Raw genomic sequence first — 24,008 nt, forward strand, 5'->3', positions numbered from 1 at the left:
TTGTTCTTTTTTTGTTTTAAGTAAATTATATATCAGAAGTTGACACAAAAAGGTCACTCTTGTCGAGTGGTTGACTGGTAGGTGAACTTTGGTTTAAGACCCGAGTTCGAGCGGTGAAGATAAAACAATTAAAAGTGACGGCTTAAGTCCGTCGCTGTCGTCCTGACAATTCGTGACGATAGCAAGTGCCGTCTGAGCTCATTATCTACTCATTTTTTTTTTGTCTTTCTTTTTTTTATTCTGCTTGATGATACCATAATTACACTCTTGATTCTGCTATCTTTCATAGGAGATGCTTATGCGGAATCCAGTTAACCCTAAAGCATCGATTTTTAAGGCACTCTTCAATGACTACTCTCATTTCATCTCCATCCTCGGCCACTGCAAAACAACGGACCAGTTCAAGCAACTACACTCCCAAATCACCATCCGAGGTTTTGAACCAAACCCAGCAATCAAAAACAAGCTTCTACTCTCCTGGTGTAGTCGCCTAGGTGGAGACATTGGTTACGCCTATAAGTTGTTCGTTAAAATGCCTGAACCAGACGCGGTTGTGTGGAACATTATGATCAAAGGTTTCTCTCGAGTGGGTTGTGTCAAGGAAGGAGTTAGATTGTATTTGAGTATGCTGGAGAAAGGTGTGAGCCCTGATGGTTACACGTTTCCCTTTTTGCTCAACGGTCTTAAGAAGGATGATGATGATGAAGCGTTGGCTTGTTGTGGTAAGAAGCTGCATTGCCATGTTCTGAAATTCGGATTAGGTTGTAACGTTTATGTGCAGAATGGTCTTGTGCGAATGTACTCTTTGTGTGGACTGATGGGTATGGCTCGTGGGGTTTTCGACAGGGGGAGGAAAGATGATGTCTTTTCTTGGAACTTGATGATCTCTGGGTGTAATAGGATGAAACAGTATGAAGAAAGTTTGAAACTTTTCGCGGAGATGGAGAGTAGAATGGTTGTTCCCACTTCTGTTACCTTACTTCTTGTTCTCTCTGCTTGCTCTAAGGTTAGGGATAAGGATCTTTGTAAAAGGGTTCATGGATATGTTAGTGGGGGTTCGAGAGAGGCAAGTTTGAAGGTCGTGAATGCTCTGGTCAATGCATATGCTGCTTGTGGGGAGATGGATGCAGCGGTGAGGATTTTCAATAATATGAAGACTAGGGATGTGATTTCTTGGACATGTATTGTTAAAGGGTTTGTCGACATAGGGAATCTAGAGTTAGCAAGGACGTATTTTGATGATATGCCAGTGAGAGATAGAATCTCTTGGACTATTATGATCGATGGTTACCTACGAGGTGATTGCTTTAATGAATCTCTGGAACTTTTCCGTGAGATGCAAAATGCAGGGATGGTACCAGATGAATTCACCATGGTTAGTGTTCTCACAGCTTGTGCTCATCTAGGTGCCTTGGAGATAGGTGAATGGGTTAAGACGTACATAGACAGAAACAAGATCAAGAACGATGTTGTTGTAGGGAATGCTTTGATCGATATGTACTTCAAATGTGGGTCTTCTGAGAAAGCGCAGAAGGTTTTTCGTGAGATGCGGCGGAGAGACAAGTTCACATGGACAGCCATGGTTGTTGGTCTTGCGAACAATGGACAAGGTGAAGATGCCATTAAAGTTTTCTTTCAAATGCAAGACGTGTCGATACAACCAGATGAGATTACTTACCTAGGCGTACTCTCTGCTTGTAACCATAGTGGTATGATCGAGCAAGGGAAGATCTTTTTCTCCATGATGAGAAGTGACCATAGAATAGAGCCGAGTTTAGCACATTATGGATGTATGGTTGACCTGCTTGGTCGAGCTGGTCTGGTGAAGGAAGCGTATGAGATGATAAGGAACATGCCGATGAGTCCAAACTCGATTGTGTGGGGAGCTCTACTCGGTGCTTCTAGACTTCATAATGATGAATCTGTGGCTGAGTTGGCAGCTAAGAAGATTCTAGAGCTGGAACCTGATAATGGGGCTGTTTATGCTTTGTTATGCAATATATATGCAGCTTGCGAAAGATGGGAGGATCTGCGAGAAGTGAGAAGAAAGATGGTGGACATAGCAACCAAGACGATACCAGGGTGCAGTTTAATTGAAGTAAACGGTGTAGCTCAGGAGTTTGTTTGTGGAGACAAGTCACATCTTCAATCAGAAGAGATTCACATGAAACTAGAAGAGTTAGCACAAGAGTCGACGTTTGCAGAGGACTATCCTTCTGAATTGTTGTTCGAGGCTGGGTAAGATAGTTTAGCTATGACTTGTGAGTTTGCTGCTTCTGAAGCGAGGGATACACAGTTCAAGATTATAGAGAACCATGAGATGATGAACAGATCCATAGATTGTCACTGTCATGATGTCCTATAGGGTCTCACGCATTTGACTACAACATCCACAATTCTCTTGTATGTGTGTTCCTTCCTGTACATCCTCTCAACCTTTTCACGTCCTAAGCAGCGTAGCTTCGAGCTATCTATGCTGTCTGACGTAGCCGATGATGGTTCGCTTGTGGTAGAATTCACTGATGATACAGATGAGCCAGTGACTGTGGCTCCCTTTGAGAACTTTTCTTTCCTATTGACTCTGAACAAGATTGCACAGTGATTGTTTTAAGGTTAGAGGGATTTATAGGTCTCTGAGCTCCAACAAAAAAAAAAACAAATTCAAAAGCTGTAACAAAGTCAAGAAACCGAGATCATGTATCATATGCGAGAGACTTCCACTTTACAGACGTGGGATGTTTCATGGAGCATCCCCTCTATACTTGCATAAGAAGCCGTGGTCAAAACAGCCTCATAAAACCATCTGCAAGAACACACAGAAAAAGATAACACAGCAGGAGCTTCTAATGAGTGAAGGGATTAGCTTTCTTCATCATTCTTAAGACCAGGGGAAAATGAAAGACACTTTATGTGATAATAACTTGTACATGATATGGAAATCATCTAAAGAACAAACAAACATTTGTTACAACATGAATTATTGTTCGAGGCTGGGTAAGATTATAGACAGCCCTGAGACTGAGATGATGAACATATCCACAGGTTGTTACTGTGAATGATGTTGTTATATGCTGTAGACAAGAGACAGTACATGGTTCAATTTGAGACTAATCTTTGGGAAACTAAATATAAGAATTTATCTCACAGAAAAAAAACTTTCGTATTGTTTTGTCAATGTAATGTTAAAATCAATATAAAATCACTGACAAAAATCAACAAGAAAAACAATATCGATGTTGATTCTTTAAACTTAGCTAGAAATATTTTAATTATGTTATTAAAAATATAAATTTCGTGAAAAAATTAAAAGACAAATTTTTGGAAATCATGTAAATATTTCAACTACCAGAACAAGATGATGTCTGAAAAATAATATCAATATCGATACAATCAATATATGAATTATGTAGACCTTGATCGAATCAGGTTATATGACTATTTTTGTTACAAATATCTGAATTCGTTTTAGATATCCAAAAACAAGCACATATACCTAAATAGACAGATAATATTTATATCTAACTGATTTTTTAAATTAATAAAAAAATGTCTATGCATTTGATTATATTAAGTGAAATAAAATGAATTTTTTATCAAATAAAATAATTATATTGAACGAAAATTAAGTGGCAATAAATATAATATATTTTAGTTATTTTGATTTAAGTTATTATTTTATTCAAAAAAACATATCTTTGAATTATGTTTTAAGTACGTAATTTTCCACCGACAATTATAATTTTCATTTTTTTGAATAATTCATGAAACTTATTTCTAAATTTCATGAACTATAAATTGTATAATATCATAAAATATGTGGTACAAAATAATTTTTTAAAACAAGTCACACTCCAAATTTATTAGAAAAAAAAAAGTAAAAAGTTATCTAACATATATAAACATACAACGCCTAGCTGCATCCTCAACGTCCTTGTCTACACTTTTTCTGTTAGAGAGCTTCGTAACCACCATTGCGTCGAGGCGGAGATTTTAGTGGCATCACGCATACCATGCATATGAAAATCGAAACACCCGCTTGTGGCTTCTTCTCCCAGCTTATCCTTCTTTAAATGTTCCTTTCAATACTTTAGAATAAAACCCAAGTCAAGGTAAAACCAAAACTCATAGCTAAGTAAATTAGTTGGGACTCAAAAGAGGTCAAGTCTGGTTCGAGGCCTAAGTAAGCCGCGACTACGCTCCTTCCTTTTCATAAGACGTCTCTCCATGTCTTGGATAAGCAGCACGTCCATCTCCTGCCAGTGGCAACCAGTGTTAGAAATACCAACTTTGAGATGAGACTGGATGAATTGAACATATATATATACCTTTGATCGACCCAAGGGCAAGTTTTCACGGATAGTACGATCCACACCGTTTTTACTAGCATACCTGTCCCACTCCTGCTTGATAACACATATACAATAATAAGAGGCATAATGACACAAGCAGCAGCGCACAGAGAGAGAGAAAGAGATGCTTACACCATACTCATGTTCTACACTCTTGAGATGGGCGATGAAATCTTCAAAGGTTTTGACAGCAACAAAGCATACTTCGCAAGCAAAGGGATATTCATCATTGTACTTGCCCTGACTAAAAACAAGGCTCGTTGTTGCTGTTGTTGTTGTTGTCTCCTGCTGTTCATCAAAGACTAAGGCATCCCAATCCCACTGTTTAGAAAAGGAACGTGGAAAGGGTGTGGTGGCGGCTAGGTCACGCTGAGGAGGATATGCAAGAAGAATTCTGTATCCAGCATCTTCAAGCCTGGAAAGTTTAGAAGCTATCCATCCAATTCGCTCATGATCATCGATGATCATCATAGTACTCGGAGGAGGATTCGCATCGGCCCACTCGTCCAAATCATGTGTATAGCCTGCGCGAGCGAGGAAACCCTAATCCATTAAAAATATATACACAAGAAGACAAAAAAAAAAGAGGAAGAGAAAGACTTAACGGTGGGAATGTTTAAGAGAGATTTCAAAGGAAGAGAGTCTCCTCATGACGTCTTCACCAGGGATCTCTCTTAGTTTGCTGCCGATGGCAGTGATGGAGATCTCACCATTGCGGCTGACGTGGCCTGACTTTTCCACTGCTATTTGTATTTTCCTAACCACCGTAAGAGGATCGTGACCGTCTGGAATAGGACAGTTGCCCATGTCCCATAGCACAAAAGCTTTCTCCACCTCCCCAGGCTGCTGCGTCGCCATGTTCTCGACTTGGTTCATTCACACAGGTTGAATCAAGATCACTGAGCTAGAATCTGAAACGGCTGACGATGAGCGAGCTAGCGACGGATCAATGTGTTTGCGAAAGAGAGAGCGAGCGATAGAGATAGTAGTATTAGGTCTTCCGCATATATAAATCGATACTCATTGGTTGGTTTGTATGGGCCGATTCGCATATAAATAATCAAATCTCTTATTTATTTATTTTAAATTATTTTTCCTGCATCACTAGAATGTCATCAAACAAACAAGGTGTGTGTGATCTTCCATGTTAAACTCTTTTTTTGAACAAAATTATCTGCATCATACTCGCATCTGCCTCATCCCTAAGATAGAACCATCAACCCTTAAGGATTATAGATCAATCAGCATGTAGAATGTAGCATATAACATTATTTCGAAAATTCTAGCAGAGAGACTTAAACCATGGTTAAATATAATTGTTTCAGAAAATCAAATACCTTTTATAACGGGGAGATTAATCACAGATTATTGCGCACGAACTGATGCACTCTTTGTATACTAAAAACCTTAAGAGGAAGTTCATGGCAATTAAGCTAGATATCTCTAAAGCTTTCGACAAAATTGAATGAAATTTTCTTATTTCAGTTATGAGAAACATGGTTTTTAGTGATATATGGTGCAACTGGATTTATAATTGTGTGGCCTCTGTTTCTTATAAATTATTAATAGTTTTAAAAATAAGTAGTTATAAAAATATTAATGGTGATATATGAGTTAATAGTCATTATTGTGTTAAAACATTTTCAAAAATATAATTTTTTGTCAAAAATGTACATGTTATAATTATGTTAATGTTATTTCGTAATTTTTCGAAGTCATGTCATCATGTGTTGTTGAAGTTAAATATGACGATGATACATATGCAAATTACTTCACAAATAATATTTAGGAGATTAATAATTAATAAATTTCATTTACAAGAAACGTAACTTAGATTTATGCTTTTAGCCCTTAAAATGTTATATCTTTCAAGTTGTGGCCTATATAATTGTTAATATATCTGCATACTGCTATGAAACGAATCAATGATAAAAATTGAAAAGAATTATGATATGCAGTTATATAGCATAAAATATCATTACTAATATTTTTTCACAAAATAAGAATAAAAAATCCAAAGTAATAGAAAAATGAGAATAGAAATTGAGAATAGTAAGTTGTAAAAAAACAGAAGATGGTGGAATTTTTTTATAACTACTTGTCATTTTTGTTTACAACATTATTTTTAAAATGTTAAATTTTAATTATTGAATTATTTTTAGTTATTGATGTTTTATCGAGAAATACATTTTGAAATACTGATTCATAATATGCTCTAATCAGCTAGAATTGAAAATGAAGTTTTATTAGAGGACTAAAACATTATTTGTGATCACAAATCTCTCACACATTCACTCTTATCTTTGAAAATGTTCAGCGTCTCTCACCTGATATAACCAACAAACAAAGTCTGTAACAAAACAAGACCAAGAAAAACAAGACAAGAACCACAGTTAGTTGAAGACATGTCTTAACCACAATCAAGAACCTCATTAGTTCAATTAAGTGAACTAAGAAACTCAACCCAAATATGTTCTGCTCTCTTGGTCGTCTCAAGAGCGAACTCCTCAGCAGCTTGCTCGTCCTTCGCCTTACGCACAGCCACGTGATACTCTTCATAAGCCTGAGAAGCCTCCTTTAGAAGCCGTGCTAGATTAGTCTCCGTAGACTTAAACTTAATATCAATGTTTAGTTTCTCTGCTTCAAGCTTAACCAACAGTTTCTTGATCGCAAAGATTTTGATAGACAACGCGTCTCCTCCTTGAGCAAGAGTCTTGGCGAATGCGAACTCGGCGTCCACTGCTCTCTGCTTCTCCATGGCGGTTTCTTTGAGAAGCTTGGCGCGTGTTGTAGCAATGTGAACTCTCTGTGAAGCCTCGAGTCCTTCTTTAATGACGGTTTTGTATTTGGCTAACAAAGAGATGTAACCTATTGAAGCTGAGCTGAGTACCTCGTAACGTGTACCGGCTTCTATAATCTCGTCGAAGTTGGGATGGTTTACAAGGTCACGTGCGGTTAGACCGCGTAGCTTCTTTAGGGTTAGCTTTAAGCTCTCTATGTTCTCGGATGTAGACGAGACAATGTCTTTGCGTCCCTTTGAGGTTGTTTCTTGTCTATGGGTGTGAACAAGATTGTTCAGTGAAGTGGTGAGGGTAGAGGTCTCTGAGCCCTACCAAAGCACAAAATAAAAAGTTGTAACATAAGTCAAGAAACTGATATAGATGGTTAAGAGTTTCATAGAAAAAATGTAGATAACAAACCTGGAAGTTTGATTCTTCAGCGAGTATCTCCCCTATGTTAATTGAACAATCAGTGTCTACCTTAAGACCATCTTTGCCTTGGTTAAAACAACCACACACACCATCTGCAAGAAACACAAACAAAGAGAAGACAAGTAAGAGTAGCTCTCTTGTGACTTTTGTTTTGGTTTACAAAGCTTCAAAGCTAACCTGTAGACTTTAGAAGACTGCTAAAACCAGCTGTAGAGAAAAAGAAAAACATATAAACATTGAGATCTAACTCCATTTAGAAAATTGTGTCTGTGAGAATCTGTGGATTACTTACAGTTGGGTCCACCAGAAGTTTTCTGCACTGTACTTATGGTTTGTGTATTTGCTGTGACAACAAATGTAAGAGCTGTCTCAGACCAAAAAAGAAAAATCAATTAAGAGTAGATCTTTTGTGAGTTTCTTACAGTATTTTCCAGAAGCCTTTGCACTTGCAGCTGCTTCATATTCGCGTTCAATTTCTTCCAACATGCTGCTTCTATGAGTTTCAGCTGTTAAACAAAAAAAGGGACAACAAGTTTTAAAGTTTATTTCAGAAGGCCTTGTGAGGAACAAAGGTAATTAAACTCTTATTACCTTCTTCTTTATAAGTCTTGTCTACATGGCCCTTAGTCGCAGCTGAAATATGGAATATGAAAAAGAATACATAAGCAAACTCTTTCTATAACATTTTGATTTGGTTTGTCAAGACTCATAGAGAGGAATGTGTTGAAGTACCTTCAAACTCACGTTCAATAGCATCGAGCATACTTTGCCTACTTTCCACTGTAACAAAACATGTAAATAGACTGATTCAGAATACATTAGAAACAAACATGGAACATATCTTATACAGATGTAAGAGGGAAGAGTTGTTTTACGGTGTCCATCATGATCCTTGCCTTCAGTTGAATCACTAGACTTTTGCTCTCCAAGACTTTTTGTAGCAGCTGCAAGTAAGAACATATATAAATTATCTACTTGATCTGTTTTGAAGGAGAAACATTCAGAAAATAAGTTTAGTGTTATGTGAAAGGTAACCTTCAAACTCGCGTTCTATAGCTTCAAGCATGATATTTCTCTTTGCATCTATAACAAAACATAAAACCATTCTTCAGAATTGCTTGGAAGATGCAAAGTGATCATAATAAAGTAGTTAGCACAAGTCACTACGTTGTTCACTGTCATCTCCTTCAATGGAATCTTCAAGGTTTAGTTTCTTAAGACTACTTGTAGCAGCTGCAAAGGTAAAACAGAGGAAATGATTCAAAATTTTGATCTAGGAACCAACCACAAGAGCTTATTAACATGGATACTGATATGTGTAAAGTACCTTCGAATTCACGCTCAATCTCATCCAACATACTTTGCCTCTTTGCAGCTGATAACAAAGACAAAAAAGATATGTCTGAGAACTAAAACTCCAAGAAAGGTAAAGCAACCACAAGACGGTTAAATGGATATATTTATTATTTTACATTGGTCTCCCTCATCTTTGTTCTCAGCGAGATCATCAAGCTGTTTAAAGCTATCGGTAACGGCTGTAAGAGAGGAAACACTCTTTTAAGAACTTCTTGAAACCAAGAAAGAGTTAAAAGGTTTTCTATACCATATGATGATTGGTAAGTCACATTACCTTCGAACTCCCGTTCAATTGCATCTAGCATACTCTGTCTCCTGACAGCTGTAAACAAGATATAGCATGCATCTGTCTCAGAAAACTGAATGAGGGACAAAAAAGTATCAAAGTAGAGATGAGAGAGTTTCTTACCTTGTTCTTTATCATCATCTTGGACAGTGTAAGCATTAATCTTTAGCTGTTTAAGACCACTTGTAGCAGCTGAAAGAAGAAGAAGATGATGATGAAACCGAATCTTTTAATCTAAGAAGTCTCATCACACAGAATGTAAACCAATTAGGACAGACACTGAGTATGTCAAGATACCTTCAAACTCACGTTCGATCTCATCTAGCATACTTGTTCTAGTTGCAGCTATAACAAGACAATGAGACCTATGAGTCCTCTAACTGAGAGTAAGGTATTATGAAAATATAATGAGAGAAAATAGTACAGTGAGATTCATCATCTGTGCTTGAAGTGGAATGCCTTAGTTCTTCAAGACCTTTTGTAGCTTCTGAAACAAAACAGAGTCTAAGATGGTTTTGTAAAGGTAAAATGAAGTTACCTAACAAAACACTAGTTCTGGTTAAGTACTAAGATACCTTCAAACTCTCTTTCGATCTCTTCCAACATCTTCTGTCTCTTTGCAGCTATAACAACAATACACAAAAAAAGTCTTACTCAATATTACTGTAAATAGAGACAAGGCATCAAGCAAAGTAACATGTCAGGAGGTTTTTCTTACCGTGTTCTGCATCATTGACTCCGGTTAAATCATCAGCCTTCAGTTGTTCAAGACCTTTTGATGCAGCTTCAAGTTAGAAATGAAAGAGAAGACACAATGTTAGTTGAGATTTTTAGACTTGCAAGTACTTCATTAAACATATATTATATTATGTCAAAAATACCTTCAAAATCACGTTCAATCTCGTCAAGCATGCTTTGTCTCATTGCAGCTATAACACAAGGATAGAAAACAGAGAACTTGGACTTAGAATATAGAAGAAGAACCAAATGATCAGTAACAAGTACTAGAGGAAGAATGTATTTTCCTTACATTGGTCATCATCTTTTCCTTGAGTGGAACCATCAATCTTGAGTTTTTCAAATCCAGCCGCAGCAGCTGCAAGTAATTATGAGATAATGAAATTAAAACAAGAACCAAGAGTCAGTACGAATCTATCAACAACACTGGTTTACAAGAACTAATGTGAAGATATACAGAAACCTCGAAAAATACCTTCAAACTCGCGCTCAATCTCTTCCATCATTTTCTTCCTCTGAGCAGCTAAAACTACAAAGGCAGCATAAGAAACATTCATTATACAAAAGGGTTCCTAGATGAATGAAGAAGAGTATTTGTTTTTGTTTTTTCTAACCTAGTTCTTCATCATCCTTAGATTCATCAACTTTGTTGATACCATCAGATCCAGCGTTTTTAAGTTCATTGATATGTGCTGTAATCAAGAAAACAAACAATCCCTTCATGTCAAGATTTTGATCCAAGCTTCTAGTAGAAACATAATCATCTTTTAGAAAGAAAAAAAACAGAACAAAAACAGAGTAAAAGGTCCTTGACTTGCCTTGGAACTCAAGTTCGATATGGTCCAACATACTCGAAGGTTTAACGACTTCATCAGTAACAGCTCCTACCTATAGATCCAAAGTAAAAGAAATTAGTTAAAAGGGGGAATTACTCTAGAAGAATCTTTAGATTATAGTCGTCCTAAACCAAAATCCAAATCCAAGCAAACTAATCAATAGATAGTAACTGACCTGAGACGAGGTATCAGCAGAATCTTTGAGAGTTTCCACAGATTCTTCAGATAGAGACAGAGAAATAGTCTTATTAGCGGTCACTGTACTGTTTTTCTGACCACCAGCTGATGAGATAACGTACACAACAAAAAGAGATTAATAGTCTTAATCTTAGGTAGTAATTTGCAGAACAATTGAAACAACAGAGAGAGAGAGAGAGAGATATGTCTTACACTGATCTTCTCCTTCGTTGCCTTGGAGAGACTTGACATTATCTGCAACCAAATATCATTTCCTTGTTATCGTTACAAGATTTTGTGTTCATATTAGCTTCTTTAGTTTTGACCTAACAAAAACTATAAGCTTCTTCAGACAATATATCGTAAGATTACCTTGGTACTCACGCTCGATTAAATCTAGATTCAAACCTGTAGTTCCTTCATCCTACAGACCAAAAGTCAATGCGTTTGAAATCAATTGATATTGTTAAAGAAAAGAGTATTTTGTGTATGACGTACCTGGCAGGAAGCTCCATATAAGCTTGAGAGAACAAGACACAGAGACAAACCCAGAGCTAAGAACTTTGTTCCCATGGCGTACGTAAGTTGTTTTCACAAAGATCAAGATACACTGTGTTGAAGCTTGAGGAAAGCACCTAACAAGACTAAATAAAACCCGAGTTAACAACTCAACGTGAACTCAACGTGGTTTTTTAGTTTAATAATATAAATTCTCGTGGCTTTGTTTTTATATATATTCCACGTTCCTGCTGCTTACGAACAAGTCCAACCCTCATGCGTTATTTTACCTTAGGCTAACATTATTTTACCTTGAAGATTTTGTTTTAAAAACTTTTCTTTTGGAATAATAAAGATAAAAGTTCGAATTTGGAATCAGTTGCGTCCTTAGTTCAACTGGAAAACACCATAAAAAAGATATAGAGAACACATCATCGATCGAATAAGACTTGAAACAAAATTAATATAGTTAACGTGATGTGGGTTCAGCTTAGAAACTTTTAAGAAGTTTAAATTCTGAAAAGGAAGATCCATTAAAGCTATTAAAATTAACATTAGAGTCTTATCTTGTCCATGTTAATATTAAAAGAAAAGATTATCCACGTTCTGGGAACTTCTTTGCTGATGAAAATCAGTAATGCGATGATCACTACTACCAAATCGTATATTTTGGTAAAGTGTAAAATAGATCATTAGTCAACGTCTTGAGATACTGATTTTGAATTTGATGCTCTCCTTTATAAATATAAAAATGTTGATGCTTGAGTTGAGGCGGACACATGTGTTGTCAATATGCATAATCATGTACCTAATATGTTTTTTATTATCTCATGTTGCACGCTAACATTATTTTATACCTTGTAAACATTTCTCCACCAATGAGTGTAATATAAAGCACTCATTTTTAATAATTTTAATATATTTGTTTAATTTTTCATAGAAGTTTTTTTTTAATTTTCTATTTTGTTTTACATTACATTATACAAAATACTTGCTTTAAATAATTTAAACCAAATATTTTGTTTATCAAGTTTATTAGTTTCGAGTTCTTTACATTTTTCAACATTTTTACATTTTTCAACATTATAATTATCTAAGTGTATTATTGGAAACAATACATACTTAATTGTCCTCTAGAAATTTCATATTAAAAATTATGATTAATATTTTTGTTTAAAAAGGAATATGTATATCTCCTACATATTAAAAAAACATTTGTCACTAATGTGTACACACTATATTCTCCACGTATCAACCTTACATCGATTTCAATTTTACTATGCTAACGTATGTACATCACTATCATTTGACAATTAATGAGTTTACACACTATTTTTTTTAACTCCACTACAAACTTCAAACACTATTTCTTTTTGTAATCAGCTCACTTTTAGTTCATGCATTTTCAACTTTTGTATTAATGAATTGAAATTCTTTTTGTACAACTATTGAATAATATCACTTAAAAATACAAAATCATTAAGATTCTCATCAACTAAAATACTGGAAAAAAATGTTTTTAGAAATTGAGAGTATCATATTTTTCCGACCTTAGCCATGATTTAGGTTTCTGCACACGAAAGCAACAAATAATGTGATTGGTTATGAATTAGGGAAATTAAGGTAAAAAAACACCACACTTAAAGTCGGATCTTTAGTTTAACTAAATATTGATTTATTACGAAGCTTTTATATCAGACTAAGAATTAGAACATAACTAGATTGCTAGAAAAAATTAGAAATCATAAAAGCTTTAAAAGGAAAGAAACTTCGTGAAATCAATTGAAAAATAAAATTCAGGTTCCAAGTGAAGAGACACATTATTTTACACGCAACTATAACCCCTTTCATTCTATTTTATTGTGTGTTTATAATAGCTACCAATAATTTTTATAAGAAAATAAACGTTATTGGTTGTTGTGAACAGCCTGAGGCAAATACCCGTTTAGGGTTTCTTATTAATGATGTGATAATAATTTACAAACCCTTAGACCCATATTTATACAGCCTCAAAAAACCCGATTTTTTTTTCCCAATAGAAATAGTAACTTTCCTAAACCGAAAAGGCATACCGTACCGCGGGGGCCTGCGGCCCCCGCACCCCCAGATGTCAACCTGCGGCCCACGAGTGCTGGGCATTTTACTGGTACAATAGAGATTTAAGACACACAGATGCAACAAACACCACCTTGACGAAAAATCTCTACAAAACTCCTTATCCCGTCTATCTTCTGGGGGAACCTCCATTGCTTCTTAGCATTGGCAAACACGGAGCAGATTCAAGCAATGCTTGAACTTCTCCGTTGTAACAGGCTTGGTCAACATGTCAGCTGGATTTTCCGACGTATGCACCTTCTCCAATAAGACTTCTCCAGAAGCTGCTAACTCCCTTATCTTGTGAAACCTTATACGTATGTGCTTCGTCCTTCCATGATACACTTGATTCTTAGCCAAGCATAACGCGCTTTGACTATCACAGTGTAGCTGAACACCTTCTTGATCAACACCCAACTCGGATACAAGTCCTTGTACCCATACTGCTTCCTTAGCTGCTTCTCCAAGTGCCATGTATTCAGCTTCAGTGGTTGACATCGCTACAATACCTTGTTGTACCGATCTCCAGCAAATAGGTGCTCCTGCAAGAGTAAATACATACCCCGTAGTTGACCTGCTATTATCAAGGTCTCCACCATAATCTGAATCCACGAACCCAATAACTGAATCCTGCACTTCTCCACCAAACATGAGCCCATAGTCACTTGTACCTCGCAAGTATCTTAGGATCCACTTCACAGCATCCCAATGTCTCCTCCCAGGATTCGACATGTACTTACTGACTTGACTAACTGCTTGTGCTAGATCCGGTCTTGTACACACCATTGCATACATCAAACAACCAACTGCGCTAGCATAAGGAACCTCCGCCATATCTTTGAGTTCTTCAGCAGACTTTGGACTTTGCTCTGCTGTAAGTATGAAGTGCTTCGCCAATGGTGTAGAGACTGGTTTTGAATTCGACATATCAAAACGTTCTAACACCTTCTCAATGTAGCTCTTCTGAGAAAGCCATAACCTCTTAGAGCTTCTATCCCTGCGAATCTCCATTCCAAGAATCTTCTTTGCAGCACCAAGATCCTTCATCTCAAACTCTCGTCCCAGTAACCCTTTCAAACGATTTATGTCATCCATATCGTTTGCAGCAATGAGCATATCATCAACATATAACAGCAGGAATATGGGAGAATGGTCAAGGGTCTTGACATACACACAGCAATCGTACTCGCACCTTTGATAGCCTATTTTCATCATATATGAATCAAACCGTTTGTACCACTGCCTTGGAGCCTGCTTCAAACCGTATAAAGACTTCTTCAATCTACACACCAGATGCTCTTCTCCAGGCTTAACCAAACCTTCAGGTTGCTCCATATATATTTCCTCCTCCAACTCTCCATGAAGGAAGGCCGTTTTCACGTCCATCTGCTCAAGATGCAGATCCCAAACAGCTACCAAACCCAACACAGCTCGTATGGAAGTGTGTCGTACTACCGGCGAGAATATCTCGTCGTAGTCTATTCCTTTCTTCTGCGAGTACCCTTTTGCCACTACTCTGGACTTGAACTTCTTAGGTTCTTTCACAGACATCCCTTCCTTCTTCTTGTAGATCCACTTGCAGCCAATTGCTCTCTTCCCTTCAGGTAACTCCACAAGATCCCAAGTCTCGTTCTTATCCAGACTTACTGCCTCTTCCGTCATAGAACCAATCCATTCATCCCTCTCATTGCTATTAATAGCTTCATGATAGGTGGTAGGATCATCCATCTCGACCATAAGAGCATAGTTGACCATGTCTTCAAACCCGAACCTGACTGGAGCCTTTATTGCACGTTTTGGTCTTCTAGAAACCAAACTCTCCTCTGTTTCACGTTGAACCTCTTTCTGTGTCACTTCCACAGACCGCTCATCACTGACTTCATCTGGTTTAGCTGCACCAGACTCCTCCTGAGTAACTTCAGAATCCGTGATAGTCTCAATGGTCACAGGCACTCGGTCTGATATCGCCTGCTGCACCATATACTGCTCGTCAAAGACCACATCTCGACTAAACACCCTTTTCTTTGCCTCAGGATCCCATAACTTGAATCCTTTAACACCTTTCTCAAAGCCTAGAAAAATGCACTTCTTGGATTTCGAATCCAGCTTTGATCTTTCATCTCCTGCAACTAGCATGTAAGCTGGACATCCAAATATCCTCAAGTTTGATAGATCAATATCTACCCCAGTCCACACCTCTTCTGCGACCTTTCCTTCTAAGGAACTTCTTGGCGATCTATTGATGAGATAGACTGCCATGTTTACTGCTTCCGCCCAGAACTGCTTTGCTAACCCTGCATTCAACCTCAAACACCTTGCTTTCTCTGCAATCGAACGGTTCATTCTTTCAACGACACCGTTTTGCTGAGGTGTTTTACGCACTGTAAAGTGCCTCTGAATGCCATGCTCTGCACAAAACTGGCATTTTACTGGTACAATAGAGATTTAAGACACACAGATGCAACATTGGTTATAGACTACGTCAATTTTGCAACATGCCCAATCGTATTAACACAACGTTCAACAATTTTTATTGGTAATTTTAAAGTATAATTCAATAATTATGTATGTTAGATAAACCAAAAATATTTATAGTACATTTATTTTATTTTGCTTTATATTAGTAGAAAAAATAAGTATGGGTAAAATATCTGGATTCGGAGAACCGAACCAAATCGAATTAGATTTAAAAGTAATACTATACACAAAGTAACTGATTAAGTATTCAGATGAATCTAAAAGTTCAATATCTAGATAACCAAACTCGAACCTAATCTAAACTAAAATATTTTGGATACCAAAATTTCTAAATCATAAATATATATTTAAATAATATATTAATTATTTTAAATTTAATATCTATTAGATATTTAAAAATATGAAAATGTCTAAAAATTATCGACATAGTCACAAGTAAATAACTAAAAATAAAAATAAATTTTCAAAATACTGATAATATTTATTTGTTCGTCATCCAAATATTTAAATTTGACCAATTTTTATGTAAATTTGAAATCTAGTCTTACATTATTCAAATTTTGATGTTTTATATTATTTTATTTTCAGATTTTGAGGACTTGAGTATATTTGGATTTTTCTTAAAAATAATTAATTAAAATGGGTGTATAAACTCGAATCCGATTCGAAGCAAATCCGAACCAAAATTTGTAAAATATCCAAATAAGATTTAATTTTCTAACTCTGGAAATCTGAAATCTGTATAGATCAGCGCGGGTTACTCTTGAAAATATAGATTGGAAGTGAGAGCATAACAAATTTGAAATATAAGAAAAGAAATTCTAAAAATATACTATGAATTTTCATCGTTTAGATCTAAATAAAATAAATTAAATATAACCAAATTGGTTTTTATAATTATTAGATATAGAATTTCCAATATTAATATACATAATATCTGGTTAGCTAAAGATTAAACTGGTTATATTCGATCAAATCGAGACAAATGTGGTTAGAATATTCTGCCTAAATTATTGTAGGTAGATCTTTATTAGATATATATAGATTTTTGAAAAAATGAAAACACATTACATATCAACGTACATTATTTATTAAAATTACAGCATATTTAATTTAAACTAGGTGTTTTGCCCGCACATGCGGGCATAAATTTATTATAAATACTTATTAGTTTATGTCTTATTAATCTAAAACCAGCATAATAAGTTATTATTTATGTTTTTAAATAGTTAAATCAAACATCAAAATATTTGTATATGTCAAATACTTTTAATCAAAATATATACTTATTATTGTGTTAAGTTTTTAAAACACTCATATCTTAGAGATGAGATAGTTTAGAAAATATATTTATATTTTTTGGTTGACTAATATTTAATAATAAATGGTTTTGTATCTTAATTTTTTTTAAACTTTTATAATAAAAATATTGTTTTCAGATAGGCACAAAAAAGATATATATAGAAGAATTATCTTTTTTTGATAATTCTAAAATATTATTTTGTAGTCAATTATTTAATATAGCATATAACATATAAACTTTATATCATTAAAATAAAATAAATTAGTGAATAGTTAGAAACTAATAATAAATTAATAACCTATCTAAAAGTCTAAAACCTAATAAAAATATGACAAATAAGAAAAGCTAATATGACATATAAATTTAATATTAATAAAATAAAATTCGTTTTTATTTATATAGAATATTCATCAAGGCTATTATTTTAAATTAATGATTTAGTGACTCAACTCAAAACAAATAATACATCAATGATAATTTAACTTAAACTTAATAAAAATATGACAAAAAAGCAAAATTAGCTAAAATTATGGAGAACATGACAAGTAAGCAAAATCACTTCATAAATAATAGTATAGATGTATGACTTTAGGTAATCTTATATACAAAATATAAATACTTTTATTATGTGTTTGGATGTAAGGAAATGTAACTTTGTGATAAATGATGAAATGAGTTAAATATTAGATGTACGGTTAGATAATGAGTTTAAAGTTATATGTTTTTTTTTTGAAGATAATTAAAAGTTATATGTATTGAGACGTAACTTTTGTGATAGATGATGTAATGATTTCGGTTAGACTTCAAATCAACTCATATCTTATTTTTGTGATAGATGATGAAACATAAGTGTAGAGGTTATAAATTTTTTGGATATGATGAAAGATGGACAAATATTAATTGGTTTGATAGCAAGGACAATGACAAGGAGACATAAAACATAAGATAAAAAGCGTGTAAATCAAAAGAGAAAGAACAACACAGAAGTATTTTTGTTTCAAGTAATAGTTTTGAGAAACTGAACCCATAAACCATGTGCCGTTTGGACGGTCTCACGCGAATAAGTCTCAGATGCTTGCACCTCCTTCCACTCGCGAACGACCACACGATGCTGCTCGTATGCATGAGTCGATTCTTCTAGAACGCTTGATAGATTCTCAACACTCATCTGGAATTGAATTTCAAGTTGCTTCTTCCGTGCCTCAAGCTTCGACACCGCCTTCTTCATAGCGAATATTTGGACGGCCAAGTTGTCTCCTTTTTGAGCCAATTCTTTGACTAGCTCCAACTCAGAATCCACCCTTTTCTGCCTCTCTGAGACCATGTTTTGGTAAAATGTGACACGCTGTTGCACAGTTTCCACTCGCCGAGAGGTCTTTACACTTTCTTTTATCACAGTCCCGTATGTGGCCAGCCTCCATATGTAGGTTTCCTTAGCTGCAGTCAGTTCCTCATACTGTGAAGCCATCGTAAGTATCTTCTCGTAATCCGAATGGTTCACGAGCTCACTTACGTTTAGACTAACATACTTTTTCAGGGTCATTTTTAGCTGTTTTATTTTCTCTGATGTTACCGTAGTAGAAACCTTTCCTGTTTTTACATCTGTCCATTGTCTTTTCTTATGCTTATCAACCATCTCGGTCAGCGATGTTATTAGACTAGAGGTCTTTGACGAGTATCCCTACATTTCAATGTTAACACATTGATTGTGATGTTACTAAAATATCTTTTTTTGATCCCAATAATATTATTGTCTATACGATGTCAAAAATAATATTATTGTCTATATTTAGTGAAAAATGTTCTCCAAGCCTGAGCATTACCTCGATGGATTCTTCCTTGATGATGTCATTGAACTCATAGTTTGGTATCTCTATAGAATCGTCTCCTTTACCACCATTATTGTCTTGGTTAATACAGCGCCATCGACCTGCATGCCCACAACAACAAAAATTAAGCTATTCTGAGTTTCTTGTAATTAAGGCATTTTAGAGATTAATACGAAACGAATTTGAGCATATTTCTTGCTAAATACTTAATAAGGTAGCAAAATTTCTTATACGACATAGTTGTAATTAAGAACCTTAACTGGGATCATTTCCTTCTCTCAATTTTTATATTAATGTTGGTACGTCCAAACTAAAAGATTTATTGGACACAAACCTGACTGTCCAGTTGGTAGAGATCCACGAATCCCTGAGCCACTGCTTGAGCCACTACTGCTAGTCCTCGACTCATGATACTCTAGACGATCCTCAGTTGACTCTTGCTTCGTCTCATAATGTTGATGACTCCCCATTGATCCAGCTGAAAAAGATAACTAATTATATAGATCACGATTATCTGATTACCCTCTTAAAATTGCCTTGAGAATAGGAAGATTATATTTATACCTTCATTTCTAGTTATTGTCGGTTCCTTTATCATGAACCCTCGGTTTTGCTCAGCTGTGACAATGCATGATATATGCAAATCAGATTACTTACTGAACTAAGAACTCTTTTGCAAGAGAGATCTAACTAACATATAAAGAAGCAATTGAGAACATTGAGTTATTACATAGATAATTTTGGTTTATGTCACTTCCGTCACCTGTACGTTCACCCCCTGGAATTAAGAAATGAACAAATAAGCTTCAGCAAATTATATTAAATCTCTAGATAAATTTTTTTTAATACAAACAATTATTAGTTGTTAAAAGATTGTATCATCTCAAACTGTACCTTGGAATGTATTTCCACGTGTTTCCACCTTACTCTTTTCCTCTGTGATTTCTTCTTCTACAACAGTTCTGCTAGATGCCGAAGCTAGGATCGAAATGGAACATGGGAGCAGTTATTAGATGGAATAGAACTCTTTAGGCCTTTCCAACTCATCAATATATCACTTCATGCACCAAGAAGGTTTCAAGGTTTTCTAAGAAAACATATATAGATAAAAGTTACCTTCTCTCTGGCGTTGTTGAAGCTCTTTCACCTGCTCTTGATAGGAACCACCTAAATTGAAAATTTGAACAACATATAAGAAAAATGTTTTCATATCCACAACAACTGTGCCTTCGAGAAACCAAGTGGAATAGAACCTCTTACCAGTTTCAGAAGCGTCCATTAATTCAGCTTCAGATCCAGCATTTTTATTAAATCCTACAATCGAAAAGGACAATCATATTAACAACATAACGGATCTACATGGCATTTTTATTCAATCTGAATAGATTGTAATCCACTATACCACGTTTGGTGTCGTCCAAGCTACTCGAACTTTGACCCGCTTCATAACTACCAGCAGCTTCATACTATACATAAATGGAAGTTCACAAACCAAAAGTTTTCTTTAAGAATTATGAACCTCTAAATATTTAAGACATGCCAAAAATGTACCACCAAATCTCCCATAAATTTTGTTTTAAACCTATAATTGAGTTATAACTTATAAACATCAAAAGAATGTCCTAGGTTTACCTCAGCTTCGAGTGAGTGAGACACAGATGATGTCGCTTTCCCTTCGAAGGTTTGGACATTAGCTGCAACCAAACAAAACCCAAATTTAATACAATTGCAATTTGTATATCGACATTAGGATAACAAAAATATTAAGTTCGTCAAAGATATATTGTGTACATTCAGATTCTTGACCCTCTAAGGTTCCAAATTCCCTGCTTCCGCCAACCTGAAACAAAACAAAATCCATGCATGCAAGTCAATTTGAATTCTGATATTCGTCTTCTTATTCCTTCTTTAGTAGTTTTGTAAGTTAATTAAGAAAAATGTATCTGATTGTGGCTTGCTTACCTGCTGACAAGAAATCTCATGGAAGCTTGAGATAACGAGACACATTGCTAGGGCCAAAACCACACGTTTGTTTCCCATCGCGGTGATTGTCAGTACATACACCAAACAAAAGACAATGCTATAGTCCTTAAGACTGTACTTGTGTAGTTGTTTTGATGTTTGAAGCAAAGCTTCTTGAGCTTTAAATAGAGCGGAGCCCATGATGTACACTAAACTAACGAGTCGTTTTTATATAAACATATATAATTAAGTATATTGAGTCCTTTTATGCACTCATCAATAATATAACGTATTCTATGCTTCGTAATTAATGATGTAAATATAAGTTTACCGTAAATGATGTCTACATACGTTAAGGTTTGATAATTTTTGAAGTTGTTAATTGCCGGGTCATGGAGCTTATTGATTTTTAATTACAAGTTCACTCACTATATCATAAGTCAGGTTCAGATCTGATAGTTCTATCGACGACCAGGGAAATAAAAATCAAGTGTGCAATTCCTATTAAAGTTCTCTACTAGATCTAAGTTTCGTTTCGTGATTAAAAGATTATGTTCAAAAAAATTATTCAAGTTGTATTCGTTTGTGCATGTACTGTAGAAAGCACGGCCGGCTTTGGCATTTGGCGCGAGGTATCACGGTCTGGGTTCCAATAGTATTCCAAAAAATAGATTCAGATTTAAAAAAAAAAAAAAATTCAAATAATTTTGTAAGAGAATTATACATATACATGGACGCCTATTTCATTATTTTACTCCTTAAACAGATAAAAAATCATACATGTTAAGCATGTGAATCGACCACAAAAGTAGGTTCATATCACATAGATTCACATGGCCGTGAAGAACAGAAGAAGGAAACAAATACATAATATATGACTTTACCGAGTTTAGGTCGTATATATTACAAGACTTGAAATTGACATGAAGACTATATACAAAGGTTTCAGGATTCTAACACCCTCCAGTTTATCTTTTAAAATTCCACATCCTTTTTTTCCTTTAACATCATCATTCAATGTACATTTAACTTTTATCCACTACAATGATTTTATTTAATAAAATTCAACATATTATTTTATAAAATTAATAATTATTTTTTTTCTATATCCAAATTAAACAAACTTATTCTCTATTGATAGATAATCTAAAATGACAAATTTTCGTATTAAGAACAAAATTATATTATCTAATTTATAATGTGATTATTGATTTTAAATAACAAAGAGTATGTGAGAATATCAAAAATCTTTAAGAAGTAAAATGTGTCGTCACTGGTCTTCATATTTTTCTTATTTAACATGTTGAATATTTTCAACACCAAGTAATCCATGGAATCAAATTTTATTTTTCAACATTTTTATTGTAGTGATTCAACTGTTGAATCTTAACACTCTCATTGTAGATAGTCGAAAGACGAAGGAAACATATACTCCATATATGACTAGATCCATACTTGGAGTCATATTTATAAGACTTAGAAAAGTCACTGTAGAAATCTCCGATATAACCACAAAAATTTGTGATAGATTTTTAAAATGCCACGAAAATGCTACAAAATAAAAAAATCTTATTTTTCCTTATATAAATTATAGCAAAAAATGTTATGAAATTTTCAAAAAAATGTAGCTAATTATAGCTACAAATTTTGCAATGAATATTTCGTGACAAACCTACCACGAAATAGAAAAACAAATCATGGCTAATTTACAAAAAAAATAAAATATAGTTTTTGGTTCTGTCACAAATCCATCTGTGGCTAATCGCCAAAATCCAAAAATATATATTTCAAGACTTAATCTCAAAAATCTTACCCTAAATCCCAAACCACATATGCAAACCTTATATTAATATGAAAATTTAAATCTAAATATCAAAAAGTGTTTTCATCTTTTAAATAAAATAAACTATAATTCTTATAAAGATTATTGTTTTCAAATTTTTTTTTTTCAATTTAAACTTTACATTCAAACCTATACAGAAACAATTAGTCTAAACTTTAAATTTTACTTTGTATACTAAATTCTAAAATCCAAATATATATATTTCAATTTTATACCACCATCTTAATTCTAGTCTCAGATCTTAGTCTTCTAATTTCAAAATCTAAAGAGGCTAGCTCCAAAGTTTTAAAATTAATTTTAGGAATAAATTAGGAGTTATTAGTGTATAAAGTATCAAATATATAAATTTTATATTATTTTTTACAATTATTTGTTTTTGAAAAGATAGATTTTTATTGGTTAATCCATGCAGTGAAGATAACACTTTGTTTAATCTTGGCCCTTGGTGAGATGAAATAGATGGACACAGCTGCAAATTGCAGCATCACCATTATCCCGATAAGAATAAATAACAGTTATTGACCAATTTATAATTTTGAACCACTAGAACACAATTCGCTTTTAAATGAAGTAAAAAATGAAAAATGAAGCATCATTGAAGATAGTCTTAGAATGACCAAAATTTTATTAAATATTTCTTGAGGATCAAAACAATATCGTAACCCGTCGAACGTTTGTAATTTTATCCAGGGGAGGGATGAAGTGTTTATCAATGGTGTTCATTGTTGTATTAAACCGCTGCTGCTTCCGTGTATCTAAAGTACTTTGAAACGGTTAAATTCAAGAAAATCAACAAAATGTACCATTTAATTAAATTTATATGCATTATCTTGTTTTCTTAACGAACCCTCAAATTTAATTATTTTCTTGTGGTGTAATTTTTTTCGTTCAAATTGTCTAGGTTTAGTAACAATATGCCAGCAGAACCATGCAAGAGTTTTTTTTTTTTTTTTTTTTTTGAACCATGCAAGAGTTTATGGCTGCCCAAAAGGAATAAAGAAGTAAATTACAACGATATGCACTAAAATTATTATAATTTCACACCAA

At 34.4% G+C, this 24,008-nt stretch overlaps 4 protein-coding genes and 1 non-coding gene across 5 annotated transcripts; 2 read left to right on the plus strand and 3 right to left on the minus strand.

Annotated features, from left to right (window-relative positions):
* Positions 1-62: 62 nt before the first annotated feature.
* LOC108807273 (putative pentatricopeptide repeat-containing protein At3g15930) lies at positions 63-2,959 on the plus strand. Its single transcript, XM_018579540.2, has one exon. The coding sequence runs from the start codon at positions 293-295 to the stop codon at positions 2,240-2,242; it is 1,950 nt and encodes a 649-aa protein (XP_018435042.2). The 5' UTR covers positions 63-292; the 3' UTR covers positions 2,243-2,959.
* On the plus strand, positions 110-199 carry LOC130497326 (small nucleolar RNA snoR121). Its single transcript, XR_008936323.1, has one exon. It is a non-coding gene; the product is annotated as a small nucleolar RNA snoR121 (small nucleolar RNA).
* Positions 2,960-3,820: 861 nt separating the features above from the next.
* Positions 3,821-5,399, minus strand: LOC108807654 (uncharacterized). Its single transcript, XM_056987950.1, has 4 exons — positions 4,955-5,399; positions 4,482-4,873; positions 4,326-4,400; positions 3,821-4,253 (listed from the first exon to the last, which is right to left on the minus strand). Exons 1-4 carry the CDS (start codon positions 5,223-5,225, stop codon positions 4,149-4,151), a joined length of 843 nt encoding a protein of 280 aa, XP_056843930.1. The 5' UTR covers positions 5,226-5,399; the 3' UTR covers positions 3,821-4,148.
* Positions 5,400-6,573: 1,174 nt separating this feature from the next.
* LOC108806936 (TSA1-like protein) lies at positions 6,574-11,656 on the minus strand. Its single transcript, XM_018579152.2, has 27 exons — positions 11,453-11,656; positions 11,327-11,378; positions 11,168-11,209; positions 10,953-11,059; positions 10,760-10,829; positions 10,556-10,633; positions 10,417-10,470; positions 10,234-10,299; positions 10,085-10,132; positions 9,922-9,987; positions 9,779-9,826; positions 9,628-9,690; positions 9,501-9,548; positions 9,327-9,395; positions 9,192-9,239; positions 9,034-9,096; positions 8,889-8,936; positions 8,729-8,794; positions 8,597-8,644; positions 8,437-8,505; positions 8,294-8,341; positions 8,153-8,194; positions 7,984-8,067; positions 7,854-7,904; positions 7,739-7,768; positions 7,550-7,653; positions 6,574-7,458 (listed from the first exon to the last, which is right to left on the minus strand). The coding sequence occupies exons 1-27, from the start codon at positions 11,525-11,527 to the stop codon at positions 6,787-6,789; spliced, it is 2,259 nt and encodes a 752-aa protein (XP_018434654.1). The 5' UTR covers positions 11,528-11,656; the 3' UTR covers positions 6,574-6,786.
* A 6,550-nt stretch (positions 11,657-18,206) lies between these two features.
* Positions 18,207-21,519, minus strand: LOC108835330 (NAI2-like protein). The gene is made up of 12 exons (XM_056987730.1): positions 21,119-21,519; positions 20,948-20,996; positions 20,789-20,850; positions 20,559-20,622; positions 20,417-20,470; positions 20,273-20,323; positions 20,051-20,134; positions 19,887-19,934; positions 19,721-19,774; positions 19,491-19,634; positions 19,151-19,257; positions 18,207-19,008 (listed from the first exon to the last, which is right to left on the minus strand). The coding sequence occupies exons 1-12, from the start codon at positions 21,317-21,319 to the stop codon at positions 18,325-18,327; spliced, it is 1,602 nt and encodes a 533-aa protein (XP_056843710.1). The 5' UTR covers positions 21,320-21,519; the 3' UTR covers positions 18,207-18,324.
* Between the last annotated feature and the right edge of the window lie 2,489 nt (positions 21,520-24,008).

This window comes from Raphanus sativus, chromosome 6, assembly GCF_000801105.2.
Source record: "Raphanus sativus cultivar WK10039 chromosome 6, ASM80110v3, whole genome shotgun sequence".
In the NCBI taxonomy this organism is placed as follows: domain Eukaryota; kingdom Viridiplantae; phylum Streptophyta; class Magnoliopsida; order Brassicales; family Brassicaceae; genus Raphanus; species Raphanus sativus.